The 16,892-nt window shown below is 45.4% G+C and overlaps 2 protein-coding genes across 3 annotated transcripts in view; both read left to right on the forward strand.

The window, feature by feature from the left end:
- GALNT10 (polypeptide N-acetylgalactosaminyltransferase 10) overlaps positions 1 to 6,429 on the forward strand; it is an 81,527-nt gene extending 75,098 nt beyond the window's left edge. Inside the window, exon 12 of the mRNA XM_058815302.1 lies at positions 666 to 6,429. Coding sequence (XP_058671285.1) covers positions 666 to 833 — 168 coding nt within the window. The 3' untranslated portion in view covers positions 834 to 6,429. The remainder of the gene's footprint in view (positions 1 to 665) is intronic.
- Positions 6,430 to 10,041: 3,612 nt separating this feature from the next.
- SAP30L (SAP30 like) lies at positions 10,042 to 16,379 on the forward strand. Of its 2 annotated transcripts, XM_058815292.1 has the most exons (4): positions 10,052 to 10,447; positions 12,217 to 12,339; positions 13,958 to 14,056; positions 15,988 to 16,379. In XM_058815292.1, exons 1-4 carry the CDS (start codon positions 10,262 to 10,264, stop codon positions 16,114 to 16,116), a joined length of 537 nt encoding a protein of 178 aa, XP_058671275.1. In that variant the 5' UTR covers positions 10,052 to 10,261; the 3' UTR covers positions 16,117 to 16,379. The 2 variants fall into 2 exon arrangements, with proteins under 2 accessions (XP_058671276.1, XP_058671275.1); XM_058815293.1 differs by lacking the exon at positions 13,958 to 14,056 and having other exon boundaries at positions 10,042 to 10,447.
- Positions 16,380 to 16,892: the final 513 nt, after the last annotated feature.

The following is a 16,892-nucleotide window of genomic DNA, read 5'->3' on the forward strand; positions in this document are numbered from 1 at the left end:
TATTCTCAGCTAAGGTGTCAAATTGCCTGAGGCGCTTACGTTTCCTGAAAATGTCACCACAACGTTTTATTCCTTCTCTTCGTGTAGCTGTGATAAGAGAATGTGCAGACAGCCTGTTATTGGTTAAAAAGAGGTGACTCCCTGTTTGAGTGGTTAGAAAGGTGAGGACCCCAGGGTTCCTGAGCAGGGGACAATCTCTGTGCAGTGTCCCCACAGCTGACAGTGAGGTGGTGCAATGCCCTTGAGTTTGCAAAGAGGTGTTCTTAGAGTTGGTTTGTTTGAGCACTGCAATGTCCTGCCAAAAGTAGATAAGGATTTATTCATTCTCCTACTAAGCAATGCTATTGTAGGCCACAGGTAAGTAAATTCTTGTCTAAGTGCTGTGTCCTAGTCCTTGCAATCTGCTGGCATGGTGCCCCAGAGGGATGCAGCAGGATTCCAGGAGAGCCCCTGGGAAGCTCTCGAGGGTTCCTAGTGCAGGTGAGAGATGGGGCTGCATTCTCTTGGAAGGGGTGGGAATGAACCCAGACCCTTATCAACCAGTTAAGTGTGGAACAACTTCACATACACCCAAGTGACATAATTGGTTTTTAAGACTTCTCTTGGTTTTAAAACAACTTTTTTTCTCCACTTAAGCAAGCTGACATCAAATTTCTCTCCTCCAGGACAAGACCCTCTACCACCCAGTCAGCAGCAGCTGTATGGACTGCAGTGAGAGTGATCGAAAGATCTTTATGAACAGCTGCAACCCTTCATCTCCAACACAGCAGTGGATATTTGAACACACAAACTCAACCATCTTGGAAAAATTTAACAGAAACCTTGATCTTTAAAAGACTGAGAGAAAATATATATATATATATTTTACAATTATAGTTTTTACTGGGGAGGGTTACAAAAAAATTTTTTAATACTTTTTTTTAAACACTTAATGAAGGTAAAAGGGAGAATCTCAGGAGAAGGTTAATTAGCAGGCCAGTCTTTATTGTAAAGATGCTGCATCCTTCTCTTCTGGGGATGGTGGAATTTTAAAGGCTTTGCCAGAGCCACTTCTGTGCTGAGACTCAACAGAAACTCTGTTTTTAGAGGAGTCTGAATGTGTTTCAAGTGACACTTTTAATTTTTTACCTTTTTTGTTTTATTTCCCACTGGGGTCTGGTGTTAAATGATTTTTGTTATCCAGGATCCTGCAGGACTTTTTGTAGCTGCTATACCACCCACTGAAGCATTCCCACATAGGTGCTTTATCTTCCAAACTCCATATAAGTAAAATATTGAAGACAAGATTTAAGCCTCCAATCAAAGAAAAAAAAAAAAAAAAGCCCATTATTGTAAAATGAAGTGTGTATTTTTTTGCCCAGAACCAAATATATTTCAAACAGGTTGAGTATTATTACTTTCCAAATCATAGCTCTGATGAAGGAATGAGCTCTAGTGGAAGTGCAGCCAAGTGTTGGGAATATGGCTGTTGTTATTAGCCATGAGGAATCTGAGTTTCTGCTCCATTCACTTTGCAGTCAGTTTGTCACTCACTGTTGAATCTTCAAGGTGAAAGATTAGCAGAGGGTTTTTAAATAATAAGTTCTTACAGGTAAAGACTTTATGCTAAGAGCCTTTCGATATCAGGTTCCAAATTTGCCTCTTATAACCTTTTTAGCACAGACATCTCTAGGATTTCTGAGTTAAATCTACTGCGTGAAGACAATTTCCACTCTTCCTTTAGAGCTTTGAAGGCTAAGTTAATTTACAGTTGGTGTGAGCAGATTAATTCAGGATAATTAAGTTAGGGCTGAGATTATCCATTGGTCTTTATCCATTTGTTCATCAGTCTGTAGTTTCTTGAGTCCTGTGGTCAGTGGTGTTCTAGCCTTGTGGAAATGTGCTATTAATCTCTCATTTCCCAGCACCCACAGCACTGTACAGTTTACTGTGACTGCAAATCTGTTTGCTTTAGCAGAGACATGGGACTGATTGACCCATTTCCCTGGTACCCTCTCCTTTGTGCAGTGAATGAGCAGTGCAAGGTGTTACCCCTTCTGGTTTGGCTGTGGGATCTGCCAGACATGAACCAGGATTGTCTCATCCCAGGAGCTGGAACGTACTGACACTAAAGAATGAATGGAGGACCATTGGTTGAAGTCTATCTGAAGCAAGTATTTTTTAAAAATCTGGTTTAAAATGAAGTTGTTGCAAAAACACATTTACTAGTTCCCTTTACTGAAGGGAGCAGTGGCATTTTCTGGTAAAAGCTGGGAATGATGATGCAGTGAGCAGATGCTGTGTAAATTAGTGACCAGGATTCCTTTGCCAGGAATTGCCCAGCTCCTTGGTTTGTCTAGCTGCCCATGCAGGGGTGTTGCAAGAGTAGGCAGCAGGCACCCAGTTCTGGGGTCACGAGGAGGGAACCCCTGTGGGATGCTTGATGAGCATGGTTAGAACATTGCCCCTCCTCAGAGGCACAGGGCAGCTCTGCTCTGGGATGTCTCTCATGTGAAGGCAAGGAGATGCTTCCCTGGTGTCCCAAAACAAGCAGGGTAGCTCCCTCTGCAGAGCTCCAGAAGCAAAAGCCCTTTTGTTGCCGGTTGTAGGGTTGTGTCCCATGTTTCAGATGTGCTGGAGGCCATGTGGTGCTGTGCCTGGCAGCTGGGAGCAAACAAGGACACAGCTGTCTGTCCCCAAACTCTCCAGTCTGGTGTATTGTGTAGGAGGCTCAGAATCATTTCCACCTCTCATCCACACAGCTGAGGCCATGTCTGACCTTTCCTGCCAACTTAGCTGGTCCATGGAGAACATGAAACATGGGCACTGCATTGCAGCTGGGAACAGGCTTTGCAGATTTTTGTATCTAAGATTTTGGGAGTGAAGAAATAAAAAACAGCCCTAGACTTCCCTTGTGACAGCTCTGCAGCAGTATTGGATGGGAGTGAGACCAGCTTCAAGCAGAGTTGACATCTTATGTTCTCAGTTACTACAGTGTCTGTCATTACATCCCTTTGCATTTCTGTGGGAGCCTGAGTCACCTTCCAGCACTTTGTGTCTGACTGCTGCTTTCCCTCAGTTATTAATGCTCTCATTAGCAGAGTAGTGCTGACTGTGGAGCCACTAGATGGCCTGACTAGATGTCTTTATGAATGTTTTAATGCCTGTGGAACAAGAAGCTGTTTGTCCATGAGCAGTGCTAGTTTTTTATAACTGGGACACAATCAGCATATTCTATAAATGGACTGTAGGTTGTTCTGCTTGCAGGTTGCAGCTTTGTGTGTCTTAGTTTTCTAATGAGAGGATTAGCTTCTGTTTCTAAACTGCATGGCTTGCTTTGTACTTGGGCTCACCTTGTGAAGGGAGCCCTTGCTTGGCTCACTGGATTCTTGCTTCAGAGAGAGCTGCAGCAATGAACAGGTCTTTTACCACTTGGTAATCTTAATTTGGAGAGAAAGGTCAGCTCTTAGCAGCTTGCACCAACAGATTAGGCAGTAGTTGAGGCAATTCTGTTTGACAACCACCACCAGTACACAGAAACCAGAGATTTGGTGTCAGTGTTTGTACCAGGTCCATCTCAGTGTGGTTGATCTCTTTTCTGAAGGTTTGGGATCTGAGTGTGGCAAGAGCGTCACAAATTCTGTATGCTTCTGACTAGCTCACTGGGCTTTGAGCTATTCATTATTTGCATCAGTTACACTTTGCAGTACCCTAGAGGCTTTGTTGACTAATGCAAAGACTTAATATTAGCCAACCATCCAGTGATTGAGAAATATAAGCTGTATTTTATCATCTGCATCTTTAACTGAGCCTTTGCAGGGCAATCTCGTTAATTATTCTAATTACTTTTGGTTATTTGTAAGCAAAATCACTAAAGCATGAGTACATAATTAAATCTTCACATCTGCATGCAAGTCAAGACTGGAGATTAAATACTGGTGATTATCTAATGCCAAATACATGTTTTCATATTTTCCCCCCAAAGGTATTGAAATACTCCTCTCTTCGTGGTTGTATAAGTTTTGCTGCTTTTAAGTATCAGAATCCCAGACTACAGGATGTGTGTTATGTTGCATAAAAATCCTTTGATTTGCTCTTGAAGCTGTTGTTGATCTATACTGGTGCTAATCTCTAAGGCCTACAGACAGTAAATAGGTTTGGGGCTCTCATATGTGCAAGGTGTCTTTTCTCATACCTAGGAAATTAATTATCTTTTTCAAACCACAATAGAAGAAAGTGTGAGCCTTCCTGAAAGGGGAATACAGCATCATTAAAATAAAGATGTGCCTTTTTAAATGTAAATGTACAGCAAATGCTTAAACTTGAACCATTTCCTAGTGCCTTGCTGGACAAGAGAGGAGAGGGGAAGGGGTTGGGGGATAAGGATGTAAAAGAAAGCTTGACTCCTGCAGGGTTTGTGTGTGGGATTTTTTTTTTCTAAATGTCTGGTTTTCAGTGCAAAATTTGTGTGAACAATAGTAATTCAGAAGCTCCTGGGCTCCCTCTGTTAAATCAATGTGGTTAATGACTCTGGGGAGGTTTGTCACTCCTAATAGGGAGACTTGGAAAGGTTGGCAGCTTCTCTGGGTGTGCTGTAACAGCTGAAGCTGTACTGGGAGATGTCTTGGTGAGCTGCTGGATGTTTCACCTCATGGTGAAGGCTCATGATTTCACTGGCATGTAGGATCCTGCATTTTATTTTCTAAGTATGCAAATCACAAACAGTCCCAAAAGCATATAAAATCTGTAGCAGAAGTGTCTTTCAGAAGAAGCTGATGCCTTCCATCACTGAGAAACTTTTTCAAGAGTGTATTAAAATCTCTAATACAGAAGTAGCAAGAAAGCAATTTCTCAGCCTGACTTTCTTCGTGGCTGGCTTTACAGCAGTCTATGTACAGGGCTTTGCTTTCCTGTACTACTGGAGTGTTTCAGTCAGCAAACTCCTTTTCCCTGAGAGTCAAATAGGCTCCAGCAGCAGTGCAGGAGCAGCACAATGCTGTGGGGCTGCTGCAGGGCTGAGACAGCAGCTCTGCTGGCTCACATCACCCAGGGGAGACATCTCCTAACAGTCAGGCTGGGCAGTCATGGAACTGCCAGGTGAAAAGGGAGAATTTATTCTAAATTGTCTTTCAGGATACAGACAGGGACTTGGAATTGATTGGAGAGAACAGCCAGCCTCTGGCAGTCAGCCTGTCATGCTTGCAGTCAGAAGAGCCCTGGTAAAGCCAAGTGTGAAACAGCCCAAGTGATGCAGGTGTACCTTCATCCCACAGCCCCTTCCAGCTGCTGGGGCTCATGGATTCTGGGTGCTTTCACAGGTTACAGAGCAAAGGGGAGCTGGCTGGTGAGTCAGGAGCACTGGGTGCTCCCCAGCTGCCATGGCCTGTTACTTACCTTAAGCAAGGAAAGTCTGTGTGCTGCAATTTCCCAGCTTGTGTAGGATTCACCTTTAAGTGCTTTACTTTCTGACCTAATGAGTGTTGAGTCCAGATTTTAAAACAAGCTGCACATCTTCACCTGGTTCAAGTGGAGAGATATGTGGTGGGTGGAGAATGGGAAATGAGATCTGAAATTGCCATCAGCATTCAACACAGACTCATCAATTCATTTCATATTCCTCATTAACCAGTCAGATTGATTTATTCACATTATAAATTTGAAGTGTAACCAAAATAAGCTCACCTCCTGCTCTGATTTCTACTTTGTAGTGCCATGCTTTAGCTTGGAGAATATGTATGGAACTAGGCAATGATAGATCCTGGAAACCCTAATAAAAAACCTGTGTCTGTTTTTGACTCTGCCTCTGCTAGCTGAGTACACTCCTTAATTGACTGCATTTGAGCTTTCTTGATGCTTCTGTATGACCCAAAAGGCTTCAATGATTCCAGCAGTTGTGAGTGATTTGGGAGTTTATATAAAGCAGTTGGATCAATGTGGTTTTAAATATACTAGTTCAATTCTTGGAGAAAAGTCTTAATCCCTGATAGTGAGCAAACAAATGTGAACTTCAGCCACAAAACAAGATAAAAACTGATCAAGCTAACAGCCTGAAACCTTAGCCCTTACGATAACAACAACAAATAGCTTTAGCCTCTAGGGTGGAGAAGGGAATTGGTTTCAAAATGCATTCTCTAGGATCTCGGTGATTAGGTCTAAGTTTGTCTGTACCTTGTACTGCATGCATTTTCTCTGTAAAACTGGATGGTGCCTCTTGAATCAGTGTGTATTTATTTTGTGCGTATTAGGACCAACAGCCTAATATCTGGGGGTGGTAAAGGACTTGTAGCACTTTAATGTAGTAGCTTTCATAAATTGGGAATCATTGATAGAATGCCTAGTGTTTTTAAAGTTGAATGGACTTCCTTTTATAATATATTTAAAATAAATTTTTAATGTGTTTTCTGAAAACTGTGTATGCAGATGTGACTGTCCCCGCCTGCTTTGCTCCATGATTGATTTCCCTTCTACTTGTGAGAATAAACTCAGCTGCCCTGGTGTGGTGTTTCCCCAGCACAGGTTTCCTGTGGTGCAATCCTGAAGGAACCATGGATATAATGGATGACTTGTGCCCAGGTAGGACCTCCCTGGGGTGCACTGGCCTTGGTGGGGCACAGAGGAACAGAAAAACACGGCTGTGACTCTTCTTTCTCTGCCTGTTGGCCTTGGGAGTGACTGCTGGGAGATCCATCCCCACCCCTTATTTGCAGGGGAGGGCTTTAACAGCTCATGCCTTGTGGTGAGCTGGGGGTCGGTCTCTTTCTCCGGGCGATAACAGATAGAACAAGAGGACACAGTCTCAAGTTGCGTCAAGCGAGATGTAAGTTAGAATTAAGAAGCAAATATTTCACAGTAAGAGTGGTCAGATACTGGAATCATTTACCCAGTGAGGTGGTGGAGTCATCATCCCTTGAAGAATTCAAAAAAAGACTGGATGTGGCACTTGCTGCCATGATCTAGTTGAACAGTTAGAACATCGACTGGACTTGATGATCTTATAGGTCTCTTCCAGTCTTGAACTTCTGTGATTCTGTGATTCTGTGTTCTGATCTCCACAAGAGAAGTGTATCAGCATTGCTCATGTTCCCACTGTGACCCTCAGTGCTTCCTACTGTCACCACTTCATTTCTTCAGTGCCCTTCTCAATGCTCCTTTTTACTCAGCACCACTGGGGGGAAAATGGATGGGAGACAAGCATTGAAATGTGTGAAAATGTGTGTGTGGGAAAAGGAGCCTTTCTGGGGGGACCAGCAAGGCATGATCCCCAGGAGAGACTGTGCTGTGATTCTTGGCCACGGGAACATTGCCCAGGGTAAGGATGTGCCAAAAGCTGTGACAGTTTAAGCATTTTAGCAGGTTCAATATGTGCAACCCTAGAAGAGTGCTGGGGAGAGTGGGAGTCTGGGGGAAGGTGCCAGAGCAGTGTTTTCATTGGCCTCCCCAAGGTACTGTGGAAGGAAATGGTCTGATTTCTGATGATGAAAAGTTTAGAGAAACCTTCTTCCCAGGACATCTCAAGCAGCACAGACCACTGGGAGAGAAGTATTTCTGTCCTGAGCCCCCTGAATGGCTCCATTAAAATACTAAGTTCCAGATGACAGCTACACCACTGACTTTTCTTCAGAGGGTAGTGCTGCTCCAGGTGAGATTTACAGGCCTGCACAGGCTCCTCTAATTTGATTAGAGGCTGACTGGGCTGGCCAGGCTATTACTGCTTCAGAGGTACTAAAGCTGCCTGGGTACTGATGGGTTTATGAAACATTGTTTCTCACTTCATTGCAGCTCCCACAAAGAATTATTGCATCAGGTTAGTGATAGATACCTAATAAAGAATGTCTCGATGAGGCAGTTTATTTTGCAGAAAGCTTGTTCCAGACTAGCAGACTGTGAAATCTGGAGGTTCCCACGAGGATAAATATGCTGAAATAAACTCCAATTATGAAAACACCTCCATGCTTTTTTTTTTTTTTTATTTTGAAAGACTGAAAAAAGTGCCATCGTGTTAGCCTGAGCAGGAAGTAATTAGCATAGAATTAGCAAACAGACAATGACAAAAGCTGGGTTTTTCCTTCCAGTGAGCATTGCAAAAGGACTTAAAACCTTATCTGCAGGCATGAGAGGTTGCAGCCCAACATGAAACACAACCTGATGGTCAGTACCAGCCTGTTCTGACACTTACTGTGCCTTTTTCTTCCCAAAATACAGTCAGGGAGCACCTGCACAATCTCCTCCTCAAGGGGACAGGAAGAAGTTCTGCTTGTTCCCCTTTATCTCCTTCCTTGCTGTTATTATCATCTGTCCCTACAGTCTGTGGGTTTGGCTTCCTGAGTGTCAAGATAATCCTTCTGCGAGATTTCCTCAGCCAGCCATTTGATTTTTATTGGTAATGTTAAGATAAAGCCAGAGAGCTTGTTATCAGCAGCTCTGAGATCTCTGTCAGCCTCTTGGTGTTTTCCCTTTCCCCCAAACAAGGGAATATCTGCTTGGCTTTGCCAGGAGGATATTACTTCAGGCAGGCAGATTCCAATCAGTTTGGTCTGGGGCTTTTATAAGCCGTGGTGTTTTACTGTTTTAGATCTCTTTGCTCTTTGCTAACTGCTTGTTTGCTCTGTGGGTAAAGCCATTTGTTTCCAGCAGCCTCCCGTGAGAACGGCCGGCTCCGAGGGAGCGCGTCCCCGGGAGGGTGCACTGTGGTTCTCTGCTGGTCACATGCACAAACAGAAATTACCGCTTGCCCGAGGGCACCCGCAGTGAAAGCCAAGACAAGAGGCGGGACTCTTGAGGAGTACGAAGTCTCTGCCCTCCAGATCTATTCTGAGGCTTGTTTGGTATTCTAAGGAGTGCCTGGAAAATACAGATTTTGGCTTTTCTCAGTTGTCTTGTGCAGAGCATGCAGAACTGCTTGCCAGCGTTGCTGTGTGGAGCAGCCTGAGCTCATGACCAAGGGCTTTAAGGAGTCTCTTTCTTTCAAAGGTATTTCGTGTGATTCAGCACAGCTCACCCAGTGCTCGCTCACATTGTTCCATGTGCAGGATTTCAGGCTTTGAAGTCATTTTAGTCTGTAGAACCTTTCTTCTGTCTGAGCAGAAAGTCCTTTCTTCAGGAAGATGAAATCCTTTTCCTTTTAGAGCTGCTCAGGAGCTCTGACAACAGCATTTGCTGTCTGGTGTTACAGAAGTCACAGCATTTCCAGAAGTTACAGCTTCCCTTTACAAATCAGCAGGAATTTCGTTCTTTCCTCTTTTCTTCCCTTTTTCATTTTTGGGGAGATTTGGGGGTTGTGGTGGGGTTTTTTATTGTTTTTTAAGGGTTCATTTTGTTGTTTTTTTTTTTTTTCCTTAAGATGAAAAATGCGAAGTTTAAAGTCACATTGCTTTGAGAAACAATCCTCCAGGTCCCATCTTTTCACTATCCCTGCCTTGTGACCAGGAAAAGAAAAAGAAGAAAAAATATAAAATAAATACTGTACTTCTTATAACATAAAAAAATTACATTTCAGCCAGGAACTCCAGCCTAGGCGATGACCCTATAACAGGCATTTGTGGCTGTGCCGCCCCGAGTTCTGTACGAGGGCGGGGTCGGAGCCGCAGCTCCAGGCCTGTTACGGGTCCGGGTCTGGGTCTGTCCCAGGAGCGGTGCCGGTGCCGCCGCGGGCGGCTGCAGGACCCCGCGGTCCGCGGCTGCATGCGGGTGTCCCGTGCGCGTCTCGGCAGCAGGGGAAGCTCCAGGCCAGCGGGGTCCGAACTCCTCCCGCCTCCTCCGGGGATACCAGGCCGGCACCTGCCGAGCAGCGCGGGGAGCGGCCGCGTCCCCTCAGCGCCGGGCGGCCGGGCCGGCCGAGCCGCCGCTCCCTCCGCGCGCCCCTCACGGCGACCTTCCGGCTGCGAGGGCCGGGCGGCGGCGGCGGACGGACAGCTCCTGCAGCCAACCGGCGCTCGGAGCGGCGCGGGGGGCCCCGCCCCTCCAGCCGCGCGGGCCAATCAGAGCCGCGCCTGCCGGCCGGGGGCGGGACTTCCGCGGCCGGGAAGGCGGTTTTGTGTGTGCGAGCGCTGCGCGGTCCCGGCTCCCCGCGGGCGGCGGCGCTTGGGGGGCCCGGCCCGGCCCGACCCCGCGGGCAGCGCTGAGCGGCGGCGGCGGAGGGGGGCTCCCCTCCCCTGCCGTAGTGGGGGGCCCCCGCGGAGGCGGCGGGGTCCCCCCGAGGGCGAGGCAGTGACGGCGGCTCGTCCCCCGGTTGGTCCCCCGGTTGTCGGCTCCCCGCGCGGGGTGAGGGGCGGGCAGGTGGGCGATGAATGGGTTCAGCACCGAGGAGGACAGCCGGGATGGGCCGCCCGCCGCCCCCTTTTACGGCCAGAGCTGCTGCCTCATCGACGACGGGGACCGCTGCGTGCGCCCCGCCGGCAACGCGTCCTTCAGCAAGAGGATCCAGAAGAGCATCTCGCAGAAGAAGCTGAAGCTGGACATCGACAAAAGTGTGAGTGCGGCCTCGGCCGGCGCTGCCGGGCGCTGCCGAGCCCTCCGGAGGGGCGGCCGGGCCGGCCCCAGCCGCCACCGCACTGCGGTGCCTCCGGGGAGATGCGGATCCGCCCGGCGAGTTGAGCTCCCGGGCGGCCGGGGGGGATCGCGCTGGGGCTGGGGCTGTGTGCGGCACACCCGGTGCCTCCGGACCGCGTCTGCCCGTCCGCAGCCTTACAGCGTTCGGGAAGGGGAAGGACGTGCCTGGGTGGACCCGGCTGTTCCCCGGGTGCAGAGCCGGCTTTTCCCTGTGGCTCTGCCCGCCGGCTGAAGCACGATGTAGCTAAAGCGCTAAACGCCGTGTTTGGGAGGCGGGCGGTGTGCGGGGAAGCCAAGGAGAGAGCTGTCAGTGTTCGGAGGCACGAGTGCTGTTCCCATTGCGGGCTCGGCTTGGAGAGGCTGCTGCTGTCAGGTGAAAACAGCGCTGTGCTGCTGCTTCAGTCAGGCGGCACTGACGTTACTTCTTTAATTGGGAAGAATTGGTGTTGTGGTGAAGCGGGTTAAAGACCGAGCTGGCGGTGAGATGTGCTGCCTTCTTCATTCAGCAGGGTTTATCCGCACACAGAACAGCCCGGTTTGCCGCCTAATGACATTGACAGCTGTCAGCTCGAGATACAAACGGGTTATTTGCCCAGCAGAGAAATAGGCATAGCAGAGCAGATCACAGAAGGAATTTCTCAGAAGTGACTTCGTTAACGGAATTCAGCTCTGCACGCTTTTTTTTCGCCTGATCTGTAAAGATCAAAACCACTGAAAACAAAGCAAAAGCAAAAAAAAAAAGGTGAAGTTTTGAGTCAGTCTGTTTGGCAGCTCCCCCAGTTGGTTGGGTCCCTTCTGCACAGCCGAAATGCATCGTGTCACGGGAAAAGTGACTCAGTTTGAAACATATTCTTAAAAAATAGAGCATTTCTCCCAGTTGTAGTTCTCAGCAGATTTGTCTAGTGGCGTAGTAATTTCTTACATTTTAGAAATGAGTCTTTGTTGATAGATGCCAGGCTTTAGAAACAAAAAGGGGAAATGAGACTAATGCAGTCAGAACAAAGGGAAAGTGTAAAGCAGGCTGCATGGAGTGATTTTTGATGTAGGGTGCCTGTGTTATCTGAAGATATTTTGCCCATATTATAGATACCAAATAATTTTGATCATTTGAAGTCCTTTGTTTTGCTAACTCTAGCGGGATTATAGTTGTTAAAAGGGAGATTCCATTGCTAAACAAGCAATAGGAAGGAGGCTATTCTGCATTTGATCTGTTTGTTTTAATTGAGGTGATCAGCCCAAGTTTTATTTGTCAAGGTTTTGAAACACTTGCCTTAATAATCTTTTGTACTATTCAAGCCAGAAAGTTCACAAGAATGGAATAGAATAATACATTTTTTGGTAGTTACCTGCTAGTAAGTCCCGAAATAAATGCACTTCCTCCAGACAAGCACCCATTTTTTTTCCTGACATATGATTGCAACCATAAAAAAGAAATTTATTATCTCCAGAGGTTCAATTCAGCTGGAGCTTGAGTTCTTTGTTTTCTTTGCCTTTAGTCTTTGTAAGGTGAGTTATCTCTGAATAAAGAGTGTGATATCAGGGCTGGGATTTAAGATTAGAAATTCCTTGATGTCAGTCGGTCATACCAGTCTTGAGGGATGCACCTGACACTGCTGTCGACGTGACTGCTGTTGGATGCTGTTTCACAGTATCCTTTTTGATTGCTTTTTCACCACTTCTGGTTCTCAGGTGAGACATCTGTACATTTGTGATTTTCACAAGAACTTCATTCAGAGTGTTCGGAACAAGAGGAAGAGGAAGACGAGCGATGATGGAGGCGACTCTCCTGAGCACGACACGGATGTTCCAGAGGTTTGTGAGCTGCTTTACGCCTTCTTAGCGTCTTGAAGTTTCGCTTGGATGTTCTCATCCTTCAGAAAATATTTATATTTTAAATTACAAGGCCACTGAAGCTGTTGTGGAGTTACTTTCACTTTCCAGGAGGAGTTTTTTTCTAATGTGTGGTGTCCTAATTTTCTTCATTCCCCTATGAGTTCTTTGCCCATGTAAAGTTTTCTATAAAAAGAGGTGTGATAAGGTAACTTCGTGTACATACAGTTAAAATCATATTTTATACTATTTTTTAAGGCATTTAAAGTTATTTTTGGTGGTGTCTGATGCCCCAATATAATTCCTTGTTACTTAGTATGCATCATTTTGCAAATACACTACAGAATTCAATAGGTCAGTCTCTTTGATTGGGTATTTGATACCCAGAGATATTGAGCTGCTCCAGATATTTGCATGGATGGTATTTTTTAGCACTATTTAAATCTACCTTTAAATAGTTTGTAACACATTTTTATTTTCAGGAGATAGGCCTGGGGGAAGTTTTCTGTGATAGGATTATTCTAGAGTTCTCTTTCTCTGTGCCGCTGCGTGCTGCACTTGCTTCAGTGGTGTTTCTGCCACTGTTGACATGGCAAAAGTTGTGCAGAGGTGATGTTCAGAGAAGCAGAGCGTGGCCACAGTCAGCAGAGCCCTCTGCTGGAAATGCCAACCCTTTTGGGAAAAAGCTGTTTATTTCTAAAAGGAAAAAAAAAAAAAGCCACCAAGAGTCATTTTGCCAGCAAAGCTGTGTCTTGGTGCAAAGCTGGTGCACACACCTCCTGTGTGGAGGTGTTGAGAGAGTAGCAAGTTTTTGGTATGGGTTTTTTTTTAAGATAACCTGACCTTTTTTTATCACTGTTCATGTTTCCATTCTACACGCTTCTCCATCAAAACTTTGCTGTTCAAGCTTTGCAGTAGTTGCCAGGGTGATTGCTGAAGACCCAGCTGGCATCTAAAAATGTTGGTGCTGTAGAGCACACAGAGTATTTGGTGCCTGAAACCTGAGGGATGCACGTCACCCAGCTGAACTGGGAACTCTGCACCATTTTTTAATGTCATTTCCCTCTCAGTTTTCAGCAGGGATTCCTTTTGTCTTTGAAACTTGGCATTTCCTACATGATCTTCATCTTCCTTGCTGTAACCTCGCCACCACCCCCTTTGCTTCTAAACTCTGCACTTCCTATTTAAGTATTTGAATTTCATTTCATCTCTGTACTCTGTTTTATGTCACCAGCCATTTATTCAGTGCCTGCTAAATTGTTATTTCATGTGTGAGCTTTTTAAACCTTGTGGGAACAAAAGGTTCCCCTTTGCTTGGAGGTTGCAGAGGTGTAATTGAGAGCAGAAATTGGCCAGCAATTCTGTTGACAGCATGTGAACCAGAACAAAAATTTCTATTTCCCTGGGGCAATTTTGGTCCTTTAGCATTAACAAATACAAAATATACTTAGGTTTGTCAGTAAGACAAGCTAGTGTGGTTCTGAATGCAAGCAAGGAGAAGTGCTGTTGAGGAAGAAGTAGTTATTTTTAGATGTTTTTAGATAAAATAACTACTCACAGAAGCTAAAGGTAGTGCTCATGCCCTCTTTATCACTTCCAGGTTGACTTGTTCCAGCTCCAAGTGAACACCCTGCGACGTTACAAGAGACATTATAAGCTGCAGACTAGGCCTGGACTCAACAAGGCTCAGCTTGCAGAAGTAAGTGAGACAGCAGTGATGTTGTCTCTGTTACAAGGAAACTTTTTATCTCCTCTGTTCAAGAGCAGATTTTGTGGGCATTCACACCTGTGGGACTGACTGGTATGGACCAAGTGCCCACTGGAAGGTTTCAGGGAGTGATGCCAGCAAAAAGCTGCCTGCTTGCTTTCACCTGAGACAGGCTTGGAATGCACAGAAACTGGCTGTTCAAAGCCTGTTTTAGTAACTTGCTTGTCTCTGCTTCCCTTCCCACCTTTTTCATAGTCCCAGTTGGTGCCCTTTAGGGAACAGAAACAGGATCCAGTTGTTGGTGTTATTTGGGGATGGCTGCTCAGCTGAAACTCAGATTTAACCCACTCATCGTCTCCCTAAGTGCTCCTGTTAGTTTCTCTTTCCTCACAGGCACTTGAACTTGTTGGAATTGCTTATTATTGAAGGCAGCATCACTGTCCTTGCATTCAGAGTTTTCATTTCCCTCCCTTGTCCTGACATTTCTGTGTAATAAAAGGCTTTTTTCTTAAGGGCCTCTGCTGCTTTCTCACCATATGGGCTTTTTGTTCAGAAAGAACTCTCTGTATCTCTCTGGTATTTGGGCAAGTTGTGCTTGCTGTGCTTCTCCTCTGCTCTCTTTCCTGACTTGATCTGAAGCCATGCTGTGGAAAAAATCTTCTCTAAACTTGTAAAAACTGCAGTAGTTACAGATTAGTACTGAGGTTGATTTTGTAAGTTGTGGCTTTCACAACTGTCTGCCTAAAACTGTCTGGTTTGCTTTTACTTTTGCTTTAAAGAACAAAAACCTGACAGACCAAAAAAGTCAGCAAGACACTGTCTTCCTCTCTTTCAAAGTCACCCAGGGAGTGAATATATAGAGAATGTGCAGTATAGGGCATGTAGGAGTAAATGGAACAGAGTAGGGTGGTGTTGTTCCTCATTAGCAGTCCTGATTTGTCATATTTTAACTAACCAATTCATGTCTGTCAGCTGCCTCCTGCCATGAAGGACTGCCTGCTTAAGGAATTTACCATGAATGTACCCAAGAGGAAAGAAAAGATCAATTACTGTGCAGGCAGAAAATAAAGGGAGCCTAACTTAAAGCTGTCACAGAGTTCCCAGATTTCCTGTGAAGCCTGAGCAGCTTTGACTCTCTGCTGGATCCTCATCCAGCTCCCGTGCTTGAATCACTGCTGCCTGAGGCTCTTTCACTCCTCATGCTATCCCACTGTAAGGGAAACTCAAGCTTCCATAAATCTCCTTGGAGTGACTTATTGCTCAGCCTGCATCAGAATCCTATTCTAGAGCTGTGTTGGGTACCAAAAAAAGTTTCTTCTATGTGAGGAGCAGATCTTGTCCAGCTCCAGCATGTTTTCTCCATTCACTTTCTGAGGAAAAATCAGCTGATATTTCAGGGCTTATGCTACTGTCAGAGAGGGGCAGCCCTAGCCAAACCCTAACCCTCCCATTGCAAATGTTCATTTCAGTGAAAACTTAAGAGTGCAGAGGAAATCTTTTTGGATGAAACTTTGCTCCACCTGGTTCACACAGCAAAGTGCTGCAGTGTTTCTGACACTCTCCTTCAAAACACGGAGGTGCAGGGGAAACTCCCTCGCCAAATAATCTCAGCACAAAATGTTGCTGAGGAGAAGCTGTGCTGCTTTGGCAGGAGGACATTCTGGCTTCCAAATTCCTCTTGTAGGTTGGCTGCAAATCCTGCTGACATAGCAAGGCTATGCTGTGTTCATACACACATTCCAGCTGTAAAGAGAGAGGGAGGTAAATGAGGACTGACAGTTGGAATTGGTGCATGTTTCACTCAAAGGATAATGCGCTCAGTGGCCATAAAATCGTTTTTGGAAAGTGAAGAGAAACCCTGTCCTGATTATTTCTAGTTTTTAATTCCAGCATTTCTGTCTCTTTACCTGTTGTCCCTCTAGACTGTCAGCCGTCATTTCAGGAATATTCCAGTGAATGAGAAGGAGACACTTGCATATTTCATCTACATGGTGAAGAACAACAAGAGCAGGCTGGACCAGAAATCAGAAGGCAGCAAACAACTCGATTGAAGATTGACAAGGCTTGGAATAAGAGAGACCTTGAAGGAATATGTGGTATTGTGCATTTTAGGTTTATAAAAACTGTTAAAATATATTGTAAATTTTTTTAAATGCAGTGTCTGGATGACAGAAAAAAATATAGACATTCTTATGAGGAGTATTTGAAAACATGTGCCCATCATGTTTCCGAAGACTTCTTCCCCTCATTTCAAAGTCATATTGGAATAAAGAAATGAGGATAATGGGGAAACCAAATAAATCTGTAGAACTGTGGAGTTCGTCAACTTGGTGTTTTAAACCATTTCTGGAAATCTACATCTCAGTGCAATTCAAATGCCAGATGGAATTTTTTTCACTGAATTCAGGCTGCATCACAAACCACCATGCAGTTTGTCTTGGTACAGGACTGGAAGAGCAGCAGAGATAAAATTCATTGTCAAGGTGCATGGGTCAGAAGTTTGTCTGAAGCTTGCTGCTCACCTACACATGCTCTGTCTTGCCTTGAGTCAGTGCTTCAAGTCCCAAACTTCTACAAATGCTCCAGCTCAGCAGATCTACTCCAGTGAATGCTACTTGACCAGTCTGAAATTGATGGGGGTTTTTTTGCCATTTTTTTCCTTCTGACACCATCCAACACAGATGCCAACCAACTCTCTGCAGTCTCTTTTCTAATTTCTTTTAAGAACTCACTAATTAAATTTTCTGTAAGCATTTAAAATTTTCTGCATTTCTCTGAATGTGGTATTAAGGCAAACACAACCTATTTGCTGTATCTGATCATGTTG

This window comes from Ammospiza caudacuta, chromosome 16 (assembly GCF_027887145.1).
Source record: "Ammospiza caudacuta isolate bAmmCau1 chromosome 16, bAmmCau1.pri, whole genome shotgun sequence".
Classification (NCBI taxonomy): domain Eukaryota; kingdom Metazoa; phylum Chordata; class Aves; order Passeriformes; family Passerellidae; genus Ammospiza; species Ammospiza caudacuta.

Excerpts from the sequence above, each read along its gene's own strand:
- SAP30L (XM_058815292.1), top strand. The coding sequence starts at position 10,262 with ATGAATGGGTTCAGCACCGAGGAGGACAGCCGGGATGGGCCGCCCGCC. Across the intron at positions 10,448-12,216 it reads AGCTGGACATCGACAAAAGT|GTGAGACATCTGTACATTTG; the intron begins GTGAGTGCGGCC and ends TCTGGTTCTCAG. Across the intron at positions 14,057-15,987 it reads ACAAGGCTCAGCTTGCAGAA|ACTGTCAGCCGTCATTTCAG; the intron begins GTAAGTGAGACA and ends TTGTCCCTCTAG.